This window comes from Alligator mississippiensis, chromosome 5 (genome assembly GCF_030867095.1).
Source record: "Alligator mississippiensis isolate rAllMis1 chromosome 5, rAllMis1, whole genome shotgun sequence".
Taxonomy (NCBI): Eukaryota; Metazoa; Chordata; order Crocodylia; family Alligatoridae; genus Alligator; species Alligator mississippiensis.
The window spans coordinates 2,068,048-2,086,325 of NC_081828.1; the positions used below are offsets into that span (position 1 = coordinate 2,068,048).

At 54.7% G+C, this 18,278-nt stretch overlaps 1 protein-coding gene across 1 annotated transcript in view; it reads right to left on the bottom strand.

The window, feature by feature from the left end:
• EIF2B3 (eukaryotic translation initiation factor 2B subunit gamma) overlaps positions 1-18,278 on the bottom strand; it is a 115,254-nt gene continuing 96,976 nt past the window's right edge. Inside the window, exons 11-12 of the mRNA XM_019480739.2 lie at positions 8,710-8,813; positions 1-188 (exon numbers count right to left, since the gene is read on the bottom strand). Of these exons, the coding sequence (XP_019336284.2) occupies positions 136-188; positions 8,710-8,813 (157 nt within the window). The 3' untranslated portion in view covers positions 1-135. The remainder of the gene's footprint in view (positions 189-8,709; positions 8,814-18,278) is intronic.

Genomic DNA, 18,278 nt, shown 5'->3' on the forward strand with positions numbered 1-18,278 from the left:
TGGAAACACTCCCTTTATTCAGACGTAGCTCTGAAGCCGAGCAAGAAGGGAGCGACAACAGGCCAGCGACTGCCAATGCAGGGTCTCCGGCTGGCGGCTGCGCTGCCTTCATACAACGGCCCGAACCCGCTGGGGTTAGATCTCCATCAGCTGCTCGGTGCCCACGATCACCTCGTTGACATGTTTGGCTGAAAGACAAGGAGAGCCAAGGGGAGTTAGGCCCCACTGCCAGCCAAGCCCTCGAGCGAACGAGCGGCCAGCACCTTTGAAAGCTGGGCTGTGGCTTTCGCCGCCCCCGGCCTGGCCCCCACCTCTGCTACTGACCACCCCTGAGGGCTGACCTGCAGGAAGAGCTGAAAGAGCAGAAGCTCGGGGGAAGTCCTGGCTGCAGCTGCCAGGGGAGGGTGTCCACAGCAGAGATACAGACCTGCATGCCCGAGGTCGCAGCACCCGTGTGGAAACTGAGGCACAGCCATCTGGCATGGGCTCACAGAGTGCCAGGTGCTCTCAATGCCCGGGGCCAATGACGACCAGCACCATGGCAGGATGAGGCTGGTAGCCACCAAGTGACCCACTGAGATCTCAGGAGACTCCAGGCACCAAAGGAAGTGCTAGGGCTTCTTCCCCAGCTCCCCCCCGGCATCCAGACCCCCAGGGAGGCTCTCCCCAGAGGCTCTCTGGGCAACGCCTCAAGCCACAGCCAGCCCGCCCATAACCAGAGCGGCCCAGCCCCTGCTGGGCTGTCGGGGAAGGAAGCTCTGAGACCAGGGCTGTGGATGGCTACGGAGGGACCCTTTGCAGCCTTGCACAGATTCAGGGAACGGGTCTGTCAAACCACAGGAGGGGAGAAGGGGGCATGGGAGACAATGACACGGCCATGGTCCACCAAGACCTCCTGGCTGCTGCTGCCAGACTGATGCCAGTGACCCCGGGAGACACTGGACTGTCAAGGAGCCGCCCCCCTACACAGCACCTCTGCTCCGGCTTGGGCGTCAGCGCACCAGGCAGGCACCGGGGAAACTCCCCTGCTATGCCTCTGCTAACAGCGGAGAGCCCCTGCCCACAGCACTGGCTCTTCTGCCCTCCAGCTGGACCCCACATGGCTTTGCTAACCTGCCTGGGGTGCCACTGGCTAGTCCAGGCCTAGCTCTATCCTTCCCAAGACACCAACCAGGCCCTGGGGACTCCCCCAGCTCTCCCAAGCAGCCTGCAGAGCAGAGGGCGGCTGCGATGCAGGGGGGAGCTGGCGCGGGTCCAGCAAGGAAATTATGCTCTGCTCCCGCAGGCTCGACGCACCTTCCCCAGGGCACATGTTACCTACGTGGGAACCCATCGCAGACCCCTTCACCTCCTGCCCCGCACAGGGCATGCTCTGCCCTGCCACGGCTCCCAGCTGCTTACCACTCCCTTCCTGCGTGCGGCCACGCGCGTTCGGCCTGCTGCAATGGTGCGCAGGACCTCCCTTCCCACATACCCGGGAGATGGAGAGCCCAAGTGACCTGCCCGTGGCTCTGTGGTCTAACAGCGGCATGGCAGAGAAGGGCTCCCTGCTCTTCGCTCTGGCTGCCAAAGCACCCTGTTCGTCTCACCAAAGAGTCACCAACCGACCGCCTGCCTCACGCTGATGGCTTGGCTGTGCTGAGAGCCGGGACATGGCTCCTACTGCCCTGCTTGGGCCTCCCTGCTTTATCACACCCCAACCCAAAGCCGCTAGTCTCTGTTTCACCCAGACAAGGTGGAGAACCCAAGCCCCGAAAGCTGTGGGCCTGGGTGGGTCCGACTCCTGGTCGCCCAAGTGCCAGACACTGGGCTGGGTGCTGATGTGTGCATCTAGGGGGAAAGTCCTGCACGCAGGCAGGAGGGAGCTGCGCCTGCCCCAGGGAGCTGCGCTGCAGGGAGCATCTCGTTAGCAGCCATGCGGGGCTCAGGGTGGTCCCTGGAGCTCTGGGGTGTAGGGGTGTGTGGAAGGGGGAGTGCCCTGCACACTCAGTCCCCCCACACTCCCCTCTCCTTTCCCCTGTGGAGGTTTCTTACCATGCTGCCTGTCCTCTGGCCCTGCCAGGGTTACAGATGCATTTGGAGCACAGAGAAAGGGGGATTAAAGACGAGGGGCTCTGAGACAGCCTCTGACTTGGGCTCAGGTCACAGTCAGCCAGATCCTCTGAGCCCCGAGCTGATCAGACCCGCTCAGTGCTCTGCTCCTGCCAGGCTGGGGGCTCGACTGAATGGCACGGCCCCTCGGCGCATGCCTGCCTGCGTACACACACTGGCCGGACTTGCCCGCGTGTGCCCAGGGGAAAGCCAGGACGCCAGTCCCGCTTCTCAGCTCCCCTGACCGGTGGCAGAAAGGACTCAAGGCCCTTGCACAGGCTTGGAGGCCGTATGCGCTCCTGGGGCTGCTGCTGGAAAGGGGACAGCACAGCGTCCCGGCGAGGGCCCCGTGAAAGCATCTCCTTGTTGTTTGCTCAATTAGCCCCAGACAGATTGCTGCTTCTGCTGCTGCTGCTGGGTGGTGCCGAGGCTCCCTTGTAAAGGAAGGGGAGGGGGAGAGAAGGGAAGGGGAGAAAAAAAAAAAGGTTAGGGCCAGGGCCCGGGACCACCAGGAAGCTGCAGGCCTCGGGGGCTCCAGCAGACGTTCAGTTTACTCACTCAATTACATACCCTGTTTTATAAACCCTTTAAAATAAAATAGAAAACAGTCCCTGGCACAGAATTACTGCTCTATTATGCAGCAGTGATGAAAGCCACTGCTGTGTATTTGCTCTCTTTCAAGCAGGAGATAGTTTAACTTTGAAAAAAAAAGAGGGCAAGGAGGGGAGGGGGGGGGCAGAGAAACACACGCACGAAACACGCTGTGGGTGGCTCCTGCCGCGCTTCCCCAGACAGCAGGAGGGGCGCAGGAGAGAAGAGCGGCCTGTGTCTGTGCGGAGCCGGGGAGGGGGTTGCCTGCTGGGGGGTGGGAGGGGAAGGGAGGCAGCTGCAGCTCCGCTTAGGAAGGTGGGGCACGTCCGGAAGGGGAGATAAAGCAGGGGAGCAGGTGGTGGGGCCGGTCGGTTTGTGCTCTCGAGCAGCAGGGCACTCCTGGCGAGGCCTGCTCAATGCCCCCGGACGTGATCCATGCGACCGGCGTAGACTGGGGTGGCCAAAGAGTGGTCCCGAAAGCCTCAAGTGGCCGGCGGAGACCACGGATGCGATGGTGCACCTCAAGCCAAGTGGCCTGGCTGCCTAAAGCTGGGCTCCCTGAGGTCCTTCCGCTAGTTTAGAGCTGAGGTCGGGGCCCATCAGGAGAGGAAAAGACGTGATGATGGGAAGAAAGGGGAGGAGAGATGGGTTCAGAGAATCGTAGAGCCGTGGGGCTGGAAGGGACCTGCAGAGATCACATCTAGTTCAAGCCCTGCCTGAGGCAGGACCAGCCCCGTGCAAACCAGCCCAGACAAACCATCATCTAAAGTCTTCGTTTAAGGACCGTCATCCCTACCACAGCACCAGACACCACAGCTGAACCTGCCCCAGGGAAAGCATGGGGATTGCGGTGGCCACCGTCCTGCTGCAGGCAAGGGTGTTAGTATCTGCTCCACAGACCCCAGGCAGAGGCTGTGCCCTGCTGCAGAGGAAGGCAAAACCCCCCAGTCTGGACCAGTCTGTCCAGGGGGTAAAATCCCTTCCTGCCCCCAGTGCAGCACATCGGTCTGAGCCTGAGCACAGGGGCAAGACCCTCCAGCCAGGACCCTGCGCTCAGCACTGCTGCGCCTCGGTTTTCTTAACCCCTTCACGTGTGATGCACTGGGGATGCGGGAGGGGCTGGGGTGTAGGGTGCCCTAGCAGGGAGGAAGAAGACAGAACCAAGAGGTGAAGCAGATGTCCAGCCTCAAATGGCAGGATGCCCCATGGGGGTGGAGGAGCTGCAGAACAAAGGTCTCTGGGAAACGGGAGGAGTCCAATCTCCTGGGGTCTGAGCAGGAGGCAACGGGTATGTCCTCAACCTGCCCTGGGCAAGCTGTGGGGAGAGTTGGCCTCCTGCACCCACGCAAAACATGGGGCCGACGGGGTTGAGGAGGAGAACGGGACGTCCACGAAGGAGATGTGACACCGTCTCTCGGCAGCACTGGGACATGACTCCCCACTGCCTGCCTGCACTTCATGAGCGTGCAGAGGGGTGCATGCGGTCCCTTCCCTGTGCAGATGGGTGTCAGGGGTGCCCCGTGGCTCTTCGCGTGGCTGTGCTCCAGCAGAGCGTGTGGCTGTTCTCCCCAGATGGGGCCTGCAAGACTTTCCACGAGGTTCAGCGCCACAAGTGACCAGCGGGCCAAGAACCTGGGGCTCAGCTAACCTCTTTGGCACCGGCAGCTGGACTGTTCCCAGCGGAGCGTCCTGGTGTGAGCAGCCGGGGGGCTCTGACGACCGTCGTTAACTCAGTGGACGGGCGAGGAAACTTGGTCGGCACCAGTGAAGGCCAAAACCCATAAACCATTTTTATATGCCTGTTTGGAAGACAACGGCAGGAGGATCGGTGAGTAACGTGCTGGTGACACAGGGATGATGTCTGCGACACACAGGCTTTCGCTACCAAGTCCTGCCTCTGGCGAGGTAGTTAAAGCAGTTCAAGGGATGCATCTCCATCTCAGCTAGGAGTTTGCTCCATTCTTGCACCATCTCTGGCCCTTCCTGAGCTACGTCCTTGTGCAAACTGTTTAGTTGGAGTTTGTTCCCGCCGGGATCTCTGGGGAGTGCAGCTTTTCGTACACCAGCGAGTGCTCTGTTTCCAAATCTGGAGCCAGGGGAGTGCTTGGTGCCCTCAGTCCCATCTTGCTGATCAGACCCTCCCGGACAGGAGCTTTGCTTGAATGCAGAATGGCTTTGGTACGAGAGCAGCCAGTGTGCTCCCCGCCCTACCTGCCCTGTCCTTGCCCCTCCGTCCACACAGTGCTGATGGCTGCTGATATCAGAGGTGAAGGGCCCCATACCTGCTGCTTGGCCCCTTATTCCAAGGATTTACTCCAGCGGCTTTGCTGAGCAGCTCTGGTGCCTTGAACTTGGGAGCTAGAACCTGGAACTGGGTGGGGAAGAGTACCTTGTCCTGCCCCTGGGAAGAAATGTGCACTTCTGACTGAGTTTCAGGTCTCTGAAAAGCCTCTGCAGGCACCTGTTCAGTAGAAACCCATTAGTGTGGCAGCTAAATTCTCCAGAGAGGATGCCTGCACTGAATGGGTTTCCAACCTGGTATTACAGCTACAGATGACTGAGGCCCAGGTACAGGAAGTGACAGCAGGGAGTCTATCTGTCCTGATCCCTTCGTACTCCCTCTGTTGGGGTCCAGGCAAAGAAGGAAGCCTTGAATGGAGAGAGGGGGCAAGGGTTTGACTGTGGCAAAGGGAACGGATGGGGACAAGAGGTTGGGGGGTGAAGAGGAAGGTGCTGGGATTGCCAAGCAGGCAAGGCGGGGGCACCTGCCTTCAGGTGAGGAGCTTGGGGACATGTATAGGAGGCACCAAGAAAGGAGACTGGAATAAGGAGCCCCATCGGGGCAAAGGCTGCAATGCGGAGCCCAAACATGAAAGCTGGGACAGGGATGGAGAGCCTCGAAGGTGGAGACAGGGTCTGGGACTGGGAGCTGCAAGGAGGTGAGGAAGACAGATGCATGGGGTAAGTTGGAGGGGACAGGGCTGAGGCTCTGCGACTCCTCAAGCACCTGCTCCTCCAGACCTGCGATGGGAACCCAGGTGTCCTGAAGCTGCAATGTTCCTGCTGTCAAACTTGCCAGCGTGAAGCCTCCCTCATCTCCTTCTTGGACAGACCCACGCTGAAGGCGACCCCTGCTGCTATGGCTATGCCCTTTGCTCCAGTGGCAACGATCTGCGCAGTAAAGAAACCTGCCAATGACCCACTCAAGGGCCTGTGTGGTCCATGGGAGAGAACGAAGTGTTCTTAGTTTCCTTTTTTTTAACATAAAAAAGATATGTCCAGAACCGGCAGAAAGAGAACAGCCAAGCTGTGAAGTCCAGCACAAAGCAGCTGGGAAAAGCCAGATATAAAGCCTGCCTGGACGGCTTCAACTGGGCTGTGCAGCACTTCACAACCAGGGTCCTGGCTCACAGCGACAGCTCCTCGAGGTGTCTATAATGCAAACAGTGCCGCTGTGGATGAACATGCCCACGGACTGGGGGACAAACGCAGCTCAGGCAGGAAGCCTCAGTTCCAGCCTCTCTCCCCAATGGACCGGTTGTTTCTCAGCCCTAGTGCTGTCCCTGGCAGGCAAGTCTGTGCGCCGTTCCAAAAGCCAAAGTTACAGCCCGGGACTCTGCCCCTAGGTCTTCCCGGGCCGAGAGCCCGGGTGCCTCGGAAAACCGGGCCCGAGTGTTCAGCATGTGTTTTGCTAATGCCGCGCTGTGTGTGTCTCTGTCATCTCTTTTGTTAACATTGCTTCGGAAGGAGTTTCTGCCAATTTACCACTTAAGTCTGTTTTATGACTAATTTGTCCCAGATGTGCAGCTTACTCCCTGCTGGATTTGGCTCCGAGATGCCTTCTTGGGAGTTGCACCCACTCAGCTCTGTGGGTTCGTGTGGCAGCCTGCAGGCCCGGCCAGCTTCCTGGAGACCCCCGCGCAGCTTTCCCTCCCTCTCGGCCTGCAGCATCTCCCTGGTGAGGAAACGTCTGGCAGCGCATGTTTCTCGTGGGCTCATCTTCAAGAGCAGGTTAACGAGGAGCAGAGCTCGAACCCTAACGGTACAGGCTGGGAAACAATGGGTGATCCAAAGCCTGGTGTAATTACAGTCTCCCACAATTGCTGCCTGACATTTCCTACCCCTCTAGCATCTCCCTCCCTCTTCTTAGGGACCTGTGTTTCTTTCAAACCACTGCTTGAGTGCGGGAGCTTTCTAAAAGCCTGGCTGTTAATGATCTGCTAGCAAACACCCTACATTAAAGTATCAGTGAGGAAGGAGAGTTTCCTAAAGCTGGTAATAACAGCAGGCAGCTGCGGCAAGGCAGCACCGCCAGGCAGCGCCCGCCTGTACCCAATGCCTACCAAGGACTGTGCAGTCGCCTCATGCCCCTGGTGGGTAACACTGGCACTGGGGTATCCCACCTTGGCTCGCCAGAGCTCAAGGCAGAACTGGGAGCCTGGCACGGGCAACAGTATGACCCTATGTGCCCCTAATTCTCTCCATCTGCAGAGAACGGCAGTGATGGGAGGCAGTGGGCTGCATCTGACAGATCCCTATGGCCAGAGGAGGATAAGTCTCTGGGGCTCTGCCCAGCCTGTTATTAAGCAGAGGGGGCTCCATGGGAGATGATGCCTCAGCCTAAATTGTGTCTCGCTCGGTCCTGTTACTCAGCTGTGCCATTTGGACCACCACACGTGGGCTCCTCCCTCCCCCTCTCTCTGCAACAGGCAGGCGAGGAGCTGGGCTGCATGTGCAGGTAGCGGGGTGCCCTTCTCATGTGTACCTGCAAAGGGGGCTCCAAAAGGGGCACCAAACAGCGTTGCTTCAGCAGTGTGCTCAGGAGAGTGGCAAGCTTCTAGCACTGCAGCGGAGCAACCCAGCTTTGCTGTCAGTTCTGAAGAAGGCTATGGTTTGGGAAATGCAGGCGCCTCCAAGAATCCTGGCTGGCGTTCCCAAGCTATGAAGCCCTGTGAATACACACTCACCTTTGCTGGAAAGGCTGCTGGCTGGCTGCTCTGAGACCAAGGGCAAGAGCTAGTCCCTAAATCATAGCAGGGGCCGACTGGGCTGGAAGCCGCTTGGTATAAAGGAAGCTCTTGCCCAGGGGCGACTGGCTTTTTCTGGCTGGCCCTTACCTGCCGGTGCTGGTGGCACTGGGGAGGGAAACCTGAGTGCTGCCACGGGACTAACACCAAATGCCTGCGTGCGCGCAGCCCATGTGTTGGGGCTGGGAAAAAGTCAAATCTAGGCTACAAAAACAAAGCAAGCAAATGTCCCTGGCCGGACCAAACGACCACAAAGACTCCGGCAAGAAACTCACTTTTGTCATCACTCTGCACCCTGCAGCTGAGATCTGCCAAACCCCAATCCATAAATATTAATTCAAAAGCCCTTTTCTGGAGATAGGATCACTTAGACAGTCCGTCCCTTGTCATCCAGTCGGGCAGGCAATCAACAAACCCGGCTGTGGGAGCTGCCAACGTCTTTGTACTAACAACTTGATTGGATGTCCTAGCTCTGTCCACATGGAAGCCACATTTTGATAACTTCCCCAGAGCCAAAAGTTTGCATTTAATTTGCATTGCATGGAGCTGATTGCAGCTGCTCTTGTACTGTGTACTGAGCACACTGGGTTCCAGCGTGTAATGCGCTATCCTGAGCCTGATGCCTTGCGGTTGGTCACGATGGAGGGGATGTGCTGGTACCTGCAGTGCTTTCAAGTGGGGGGTGGGGGCAAGGGGGCTGCCCTTCTTAAGACAGCAAGCAGCATCTGACACCCTGACACAGATAACAACTGTGGCTTAAGGACAACCTAATCATGGTCTCTGGTAAGAGACTCTTAGAAGGCCAAGCCCTTCATGCTGTCATTGGGAGTCTTGCTTCTGACAATCACCCACTCTTTGTTCCGGTGGGCGCAGCCACAAAATCTGACCCCCCTATTACAGGATATCGTGACAGAAGAGCAGTATCAGCCCATCAGCTTATTGATGGAGATGGAGCAAGGAGAAAAGCCCAAGTGCCTTAAAAATACAACTTGCTGCTTACATCTGGGGTCCAGATGCTGGCCGCTGCCGATCAAACAGTCCCTGATGTCGGAGCCTTTCCCTATCACCGCGTGATGGCAGAGGACGCTGTTCTGGAGGCTGCACCTGCAATACAAACACAAACAGGAGTTAGATACCCAGCGAATCCAGAGGGATGAGTGGATGTGGGAGCTTTCCCCAGAGCTTCTATCGAGCCCATCCTACAGACAGATCTAGCTGTGATGCTCCCTGTTCTCTCCTACATTTCCCCCGTTCCTCCTCTCTTGCCCTGCTCCTTGTGCTTGATGCTATGACAGAAGCTGTCAGCCTCGTGCTGCAGTCAGAAAGGAAAACAGAAGGTCAGAAATGAAGAAGAGAACTAACTGGAAATCAAGCAGAAAATGTCATCATGCCCCTTTATCAACCCAGGGTGTGACTACGCCATTCATCCTGCATGCAGTTCTGGGCCTCACCCCCCTGCAAAAGGATGTTGGAGAGGTAGAAAAGGCCCAGAGAAGGACACCGAGGAATGATTTCAGGATCCTGGAGAGGCTTCCATTCGAGGAGAGACTTTTCCATTCGAGGCCAGGACTTTTCATAGAAAATGAGGGGTGGAAGGGACCTCAGGAGGTCACGTCTAATCCAACCCCCTCCAGCCCCAACTGCATCATCAACTGCTGGAAAAGACAACGGCGCAGGCTATGAATGGCTTGTAGAAAGCAAGTAGGGATTATAGAGTTACTATCTCTCATGATACTAGAGCTAGGGGACACAACGTGTACTCGTGCTGTGGACCCAATTGCCACAGGATGGTGAGGGGCCTGGTCATTTAACTGGATTCAAAAGGGGATTGAACAAATTCCTGAAGACGGGGTCCATCAGTGGGTATCTGATGTGACAGTTGCGGCCGCACCCCTCATGTTAGGACTGTCTGGGCCTCTGAAAGCCAGATGCTTTAAGGGGAAGGGGCAGGAGGTGGATCAGTCTGGATAGGCATCTGTTCTGTGCTCCTGTGACAGGCAGGAGACTGGGGCCTGACCCAGCACATTTCTTATGTCTTGACCATAATGCCAGCTCTCCAGTGGGCCCACAAACAAGGTTTTCCAGCTTGCCCTCCCCCAGCGTAGGTCTAGCGGAGAGGCAGATGAACTGTGATGAAGCTACAAACCCATGGAAGGGGTGAACTATGAGGATAGGGCCCTAGGCTGGGCTTCAGCATTCGCTGGGGAATCGCATGGACGTTCACCGTCCCTCTGGTTGTCAGAGAGAGGCACCCCCACCGCTCCCCCTTGCACACCAGCCTGACGACCTCCTTCTCCCTCTCTTCTGGCTCGCACATCACCAGCAGGGACATGAAGTCTGCCCTCGAGCTCGCATCCTCATTCTGTTGCTGACGCGCGAGTCAGAGTCGATTCCAGGTCCCACGCGGAGAGCAGCGTCGCTGCTAGAGCGTTGTGAAGGAAGCAAGAGTAGTCAAAGCTCGCTGCAGTCCTTCAGGTCGGCAGACAGTGTGGTGCAGGGACACCTGGGACAAGCAGGCAACTGCAGGAAGGCTGTAGGCGAACAGCCATGGTGGAGCTATCCAGCTCGGGTCTCCTGGATGGGCTTTGACTCCAGCATTCATAAGAAAAACCAAAGGAAAAACACAAGGGGCAGATGCCGTGCTGTCTGCCTCTCCTCCATCCTGCCAAACGCGTCCTATGCAGCAGCTCAGTCAAGCGAGGGACCAACTTGCTCAGAAGACTGCACGGTGCTGCTGCGACTTTGGTGCGAGTGGCAAGATGGCTGTGGAGATGCCCCTCCACCACGACAATTTGCAAGCAAAGGGCATATGACGTGAAAGAGCCTGATCAGCGATGGGTTCACGCTGTCCAGGCCACAAGGGCCTCAAACAGGGCCTCACCCTTTGGGTGCCCACCATCTAAACCTTCCACGCACTGCAAGAGGTGCCGCAGGGGCTGGGCATCTCCCAGGGTCAGGCCAGCGGTTTGCAAGCCATCGCCACCACTGCGTAGCACGGCCATCAGAGAAGAGATTTTAAGACGGAGCTTCTGGGACCCTTGACGGAGAATCCTGGCTCTGAGCTGAGAGCGAAGCTTGGAAGTAGCTTTTTCAGGTCTCGAGAGGAAAGGATATCCCCGCAGCCAGCACGCTGCTAATGTTGCTATTCTCTTTGCATTAGAGATAAGCTGTTTTCTTGCCAAACAACGTGTGCCTATGGTGGATAGGACACGTTAGTGCCCGAGAACCAAGAGAAATTCCATCACAAACCAGGGGAAACCACCCATCTTCAGTGCTACTGTACAAAAAACCCACGTTACTGTCCCCCGGGGCTGCAGATTTTTAAAATCATGCAATCCCGAGCGTGTTCCTGCCATCACACAACGGAGTGGCAGATCCGGTTTTTATTGCTCAAACAGAACAAAACTCCAGGAGATAAAAACATGATTTGTGGGTGTTCCTTCCACCCGCTGACAGATATAACAGGCATTTTGAAACCACTTGTAAATGCCTTTTTTTTAAGTATGCTACAAAGCCTGCCAAGAGAAGTATTTTCTATGTTTATTTTTATTTTTTTCATTTAAAGAGTGAGGAATGAACTTTAATTCTCTGCAGGGTAAATGTCACATCTCATGACAGTCTCTTGTATTCTCTTTAAATCTATGGCCACTGCATCTCCTGGCTGTTTCGAATACGAGGTGCCATTAATCGCAGAGGGAGCTCCGACTGCATTCTGCTTCATGGACGGGGGGGACGTGTGCGCATGCTCAGAGTTGATGTACTGGCATCTAATGCAAACCATATTTTTCCCCCCCTAAAATGCAGTGTATTTTTAAACTTTCAGCACTGTGGAAATGGATATCTTCTGACCTTTAAAATCCAAGGAGCACGTTCAAACCCACAAGAGCAACTAATTTGGGGTGTTTGATTTATGGCTGAAATTTCCATGCGAATGTGTTTTCCTGTACACTCGTGCAGCTGGCTGCTTTTCTTGCTTGCTTTCTTTCTTTTTTTTTTGGAAAATAAATACAAATATTCGGTGTGCATCTGCGTCGGAGAGCGTGAGCGGTTTTACAAGCCCGGTCCTGTAGTGGTAACAGATGTTGATGTCGGCTGGCAAAGACGAACTAATTTGTTATACAGGTACAACATGCGAGCAAGGGGGTCTGTGTATCCCAGAGACAGAGAGGCTGACTTTGTTTAAAAAAAACAAAACCGTAGAGATGGAACGAGGGCAAGAGGAGTAACGGCCAAGAAGGGTGGGGGGATTACAAGGATCTGGGTCTTTCAACGGGAGACCACCTAACGAGATCACTCTGCAACACCACTAATTTCAGTAAGGCCACAGACCCCCCTTCCTGCTCCCATTGTAAACAGCTAATCCCAGCAGAAAACAAGAGCGAGCAGAATGTACACACATTCCAGGCCCTGCTTTATCTTGTATTTATTTTTCTAAAAGGTCAGAGAACGTGCTGGGAGGGGGGGGGGAAGAGAGCCAGAAGACGCCGTCCATCTCTTGTGTGGGCTCAGAGGAAGCCGGGCAAAGGCAATGTCCAAAAACGTATAATATGGAGCTTTTATAGCAGAACGAGTCCGGACGCGGCTTGCTCTCTCCCCCACCCCGTTTGCGGCGAAGTTGCATAGCTCCAAACCAAAGGACAGGGTGGTCGATCGCATTTGAAAGCAATGCAAGGAATTGGGAAAGAATTCCATCTCCTGGCGAAATTATATGGAAGGAAGTTTTAGTCCCAGAGACAGGCTGATTTACGTTGCCCTGGAACTGCTGGCTTTCGGGCTGGCTATCAGTCTATAAATCAAACGTCTCGATGGCCGTTGCAACGAGCTACTTAACAAAAGCAGAGCGTGTACCACCTAAGGTTGCTGGATCACCCGAGAACAGAGAGGCTGTATTCCTCTTAACCTTGCCACATGTAAATTGGAGATCAAACGCACTTTTGGGGAGTGGGAGATCAAAATATGCCATGCTCAGCACACAGGGAGCTGGCTGCAGGAATCCAAAACACAACCCCGTAATTACAGGCTACCCGCTGATTATTTAGGGCTCCGTGATTAAAGCGATGAACGCTCCTGGAAGAAAGCAGCTTAAGTAACTGAGGTCAAGACCCGAAGTGGAGCTCTGGCCCCGAGACTCGCGGGCGTAGCAAGGTATGGATGTCACAGGTTTGCTTCGCAGCCAATCCCCTGAAATGGAGACGAGGCGGTGTGGGCTCTTAGCTTAATCCAGCTGTGCGGAGGAAAGGCATTGCTGTTGACGAGCGATGAGGCAATAAACCGACCGTTTAATGTGCAACAGTGGAAAGCCGTGGACTCGGAGCCCGAGGGACGGGAAGGCAGCACGGTCCCTAAAGCCCGAAGCTTGGGGAGCCCGAGTCTCTCGCTCCGCTGGGCGAGCAGAGGATGGGAGGCTGTGGAAGAAATGATTCAAGGTCTCCAAGGCCCCATGTTCAACACCTGTGCTGGTAGCTGCATCAAGGGTCCGCTGACATCTCTCTTGCCCTAGGCTCCCAAGGGTCTTGGCCCAGCAGACCACTGTCAACCCCCAATGCTTCTCATAGACAACCGCATGCCACGTCATCAAGCTTCTCACTGAAATTGGGGTGGGCTATGGGGGGGCCCATGGACCAGTTCCCATGGCCTCACAGACCACCACTGGCTCATGGTTTGAAACCACTGCCTCAACCAGCTACACACAGACCCGTGGGCTCAGGAAGAAGGCAGCCACGCAGAAGCCCTTGTGACGAGAGATGAAGAAGCAAGGAGGTAAGAAGGAGCGCTGGTGCTCTACCCCGACCGCTGCCCTGTGGGAGTCCTACGCAGGCAGAGGACCCGCGCATGAGACGTGCCAGGACAGGGAATAGGATCGCGGGGGGGGGAAGCAAAACTCACAAGACCCTTGCGAGGAGCCTTGAAAACCCCTGCTATTTTGCTTTCATCGGAGTATCTCTTTCACATGTTAACAACCGATGTGGGGCTATTTCAATTCCCCCATTATACGCTTGAGTAAATGAAGACATAGCAATGGTATCTGCTATAATTTACAGATCATTTCCAAAGGAACCAGCCTGCTCAGGAGCTCTGATTTCCTGCACTTCCCCTCTCGGGGCAGTACAAAACTTCCCTCAACCCCGTCCGCCCTGGGCGAGTCTCTGCGGGTGGATTGCTGAGAAGCCTGTCGCACATCCCGTTTCTAGCCAGACCCGAAGTGGAGCTCTGCTTTACGCTCTGCCAAGGCCTGCACCTTACATGCGCCCCCATGCCACTCAGACCCGCTTGCACTCATGTTTCCCAGTGAAAGGTCACAGGATCCTTCGCACAAGTGGGGCTGAAGAACTGGCTCCTTGGTCACTTCGGCCTCGTTGAATCTTATTGACCCAGGAAGTGAATGAACTTGGGCCCTTTGCTGCGCTCACAGTCCAGTCTGTGAGACCCAGCAAAGAAGGTTGTTGCAGCCACTTTCCCAGGACAGCCTCCATGCAAGGGACTGCAAGTCTCCCTGGAGCTGTTCTCTTAGACACCTTGCATTAGGCCACGTTTCTCACGATCACATGCACGCCCGGCTGACGTGCAGGGGAAGTTGTTTGTCCTCCATTCTAAGGTCTCAAAGCAGAGTGGTTATTCTTTACTTTCCAAGGCTAGTTTAATCCCTCGGTTCATTAGCTGGCCTCCTCTGGGAAGATGCCATCGTTTGGGCAGTGCATAACCAGGAGGAACTTCCCCTGGCCCTTCTTAACTGCAACCCTCCTTGGAAACCTGATGTGTAGGCAGGACTGAGGGTTCCCCGTTCATTATTCATTCACTGATTCACCGGATGATCTGTCAGATCCATGTCAGACGGACAGACACAGGTTAGGAGGTGAGACGTTTTATCCAAGTGCCGTCCGTGCACGCTGAGCCTGGGGTCTGCGCAGGCTGGATTCTCCGCACCTAAAGATCCTGCAGGCTCACTTCTGCTGTAAACAACACCCGCTCACACCTCAATCATCTGATTATACCCTCAGCTCCACTTGTGTTAGCAATCCTCTTGACCAGGGCTCTCCAGCTCCTAACTGCCTGGGGGCAACGTGCCCCGTGGACTGCACCAGGGCAAGCCACAGGACCCCTGGGTCACACACTGCACGAACACCCCACTGTACATGTGCCCATGTAGCCCCAGCCACACTCTCCACTCCCTGCACTGCACTGCCCCACACCCTGGGGCAGGGGCAGGAAGCAGAAACTGGAGGAAGGAGGCGGGAGTCTGGAGACTCCAGCTGCTCCCAGAGAGATGGGAAGGAGTGTCAGCTGTGGGGGAGCTGAGGGGTGGCAATTTAAGCCCCCACAGGATGTATGCAGCCTGCGGGCCCCAGACTTGCTCTTGACAATAAGGGAATGCATCTCACTACCCCATAATCAGAGCAGGGTTCTCATGGGCACCAAGGGCAGCGAGGTGCAGAACTCCCACTTGAACATCAAAGAGTCAAGTGCCTCTGACAATCCCCCTTATTGGATCCATGGGGTGAGCATGAAAAGATACTTATCTTGATCTCTGAAATCTAACACTCCCCTGATATGTGGAAGGAGCAGATCCGCTGGGTCTGGAGCAGGGGCTTTCCATGGTCACTCTTCAGAGCTGCACCAGGCTCTAGCCATCAACATTTGATGTCCTTTTTATTTCCATGAAACTGTTTGGAAAGTGACTGGTGTCCCCTGCTCTTTCAGGGCAGGACGCTATCTGGAAGCAGGTTTAAAGAAGTCGTGATTTATGCAGCAGCTCAGATTCAACAGACCTTAGTGAAAAGGAAACTCTTTTGCAGAATTACTGGTTAAAGCAGTGTCAGGACCCAGGCAACGGAGGCATTTCATCAGCAGGAAGACTTGATATATACTGTAGGCATCTCGTTTGTCTCGCAAGACAAGATTTGCACCGAGTGAAGCATCACCTCATTAAACACCTGCGAGTGTGGCTGCCGAGCCCGGTTCTTGAGCGACAGTCCCTCCGCACTTATCGCACATGAAGTTCATAGCAAACAGTCCCGAACATGGTGCGGGTTCTTCCTGCGGTTTCTTTTTTCCTCTGTATGTTAGACTCTTCTTACCTCGGAAGCCTTCACTCCAGGCTTAGCAGATCGTTTCCAAGAGCTTCCACCCTCAGCAGTTTTCTCCCAGTCATTTGGCTCAGTGTTCACTGTCTTCATCAACATCTCTGAAATGGAGATGAGGATGCCCGCGTGGTCTTCCTGTACAGAGTTCTCCATACAAGAGATCCGTGGGTTTACGGCCATTGTCCATTTTCTGCATATGACCAAGTCACTGAGGTCGATGCTGAGCGAGAAGAGAACAGATGTTTTGAGCACCCGCACGTTGCAAGACCTCAGCAGCTTCGTCCCATCAGGAAATTCCCAGGATGTGGCAAAGGGACATAAGGGGAAGTTGTTACGGCGCTTTTCTTGAGTACAGTATGTAGTCCAGGATTATGCAAAAGAAGCTAAGTGTCTACATTGTGTATATTCTTTTGCATAATCCTGAACCACATACTCTAAGGAGTTGAAGGAGGCTACCGTCAGGCCTGTCTGTAGCTCCAAGTTTCCCCAGAGAGACTTATCTCCACCTTATCATTAGAGACCAGGCTCCTTGGGCCACACACTGCCTGTGACCTTGCACGGCCCCAAGTATGTCCCTGGCAGCTAAATAATATGACAGGAACTGTGGTAACTGCTTCAAGTTTGCACGTGGTGCCAAAATCAGAAGGGCGCACAAACTAGAGGCAGAACTGCAGCACCACTGGGACCCACAGTGATATGGTCTTATGCTGAGAAGCAGCGAAGATGTGCAGTGTGTAAAGCCCTGGCCAGGCGGTGTCATTCGGCCGTCAGGCTGACCGTGCAGAAGGAAGAGCAGGCTTGGCACACAACGCAAGCACGCACTGAACTTTAAATACTAACCGCAGTCCAGCCCGAAGACACAAAGGACTGAAATACATGCTTATGCTTTGTTAAACCAGGGCCTTACTTTTTCACCTTCTCTCTCGTAGTTGTCCTGACTTCCCTTGACACTCCTACCCTGCCCCTGGGGCTGTGTGGACATGGCGCTGGGAAAGAAGGCATCCTCGGGGCAGCTGTGGTCTTCTATAGAAGTCATTTAAGAGTCACAGCATGGCCCCAACTTTATTCTCAGCTTTGCAAGCTGTGGGACTGGAAGCAACTTCTTCTCTCTCCTTTGCATGAGGGAACATGCTGTAAAATGGATTTTACAATGCCACCCAAACACTGCCTGGGCAACGGGATCACTCCTGTGGGCTGCTCTTCTCCAAAGGGCGGAGGGGAAGCAATCGCTTCTGTGGTGAACCCCTATAAATTCTCAATTCCATCCTGTTTTTAATTAGAAACTTTCTTCAAATCACTCCCGGTCTCATACATCAGGTGCTGATTTGGCACTGGCGAGGAAACAACCAATAAACTTCACAATCAATCTGCAGTTAGTACTCAATCCAGCTTGCTTTGCTTCTTGTTTGCTTCCTTTGTGCATGTTCTCATGGAAAGCAGTATTAAATTGCAGACATGTGGCAAACTTGAGCAGCATTTAAGTGGTCACATGCGGTCTCTCGTAAGCCTGTTCACCGAGGAACAAGTGAAGCATCTGGGCGATCCATTCCAAGACAGGTAGCTGAACAAACCCCACGTTGCGCCCGCCCGTCTTGATCCGAGTGACCAGAGGAGATCCCAGTTTGGGTCCAACATGGCACGAGTGAGTGGGGGTCATTCCTCCTTTCCCTCTACCTCACCCCGATCTCAGGGCTTGCTCCTCCAAGTCAAAACTGAGGAAGGAAGTTTGGCGCCCAAAAGCTTGTCAAACTTCTCTCCCATCTATACAGCTGGTTCAGTAAAACACCACAAAAAACCCTTTGCCTCTTGTGCACTACAACGCTCCACCCCTACTGACTCCTCCATGCCGTTTGTAAAATCCACCCTTTTCTTTCTGCCTCCATACCCAGGACTCTCATCCTTTTCCATCTGGATTTCTGTGGTCTATGCCTGCATGTCGCCCCTAAAATTCACAACCCCCTGCTTCGGTTCACACACACCACTGCTTCCACAGGGATTATGTTCCTTGCCTTTCACTCCGTCGCTCCTGATCTCTGAACGGCCCCATTGCCTCCTCCTCTTTCGCCACATCAAGTTCACACGTCTTCTCATGGAGGTCCTTTGTCACCCCATCCCTCCCTAATTCTTTGTTCACTTCCAGGGTCCCTTCCCCACCCACACTCACACCAGCTGGGGCTGCCCAGAGGCGCCAGCCTCGTCTAAGCTTCTCAGACAGACGTTGCCATATTTTCTTAAACTTTGCTCCTTACACGTGGGACAGTCTCCCTAGACCGAGCTCTCAAACCTTGCTTGCGTCGCGATGTGTCTAAGAGCTCAGTCTATTCGTGATGGTTTGAGAGAGGAGGATTGCTGGAGTTCTCTAGGTATATGGACACTGCAAATAAATACATGTGCACACGTGCTTACGTATAGATCTGGTTGTGTTCCTCTTGTCCACCCTTAATACGTCAATCGTCTTCGTGGGTTGTACATTTGCGGAGGTGGGATG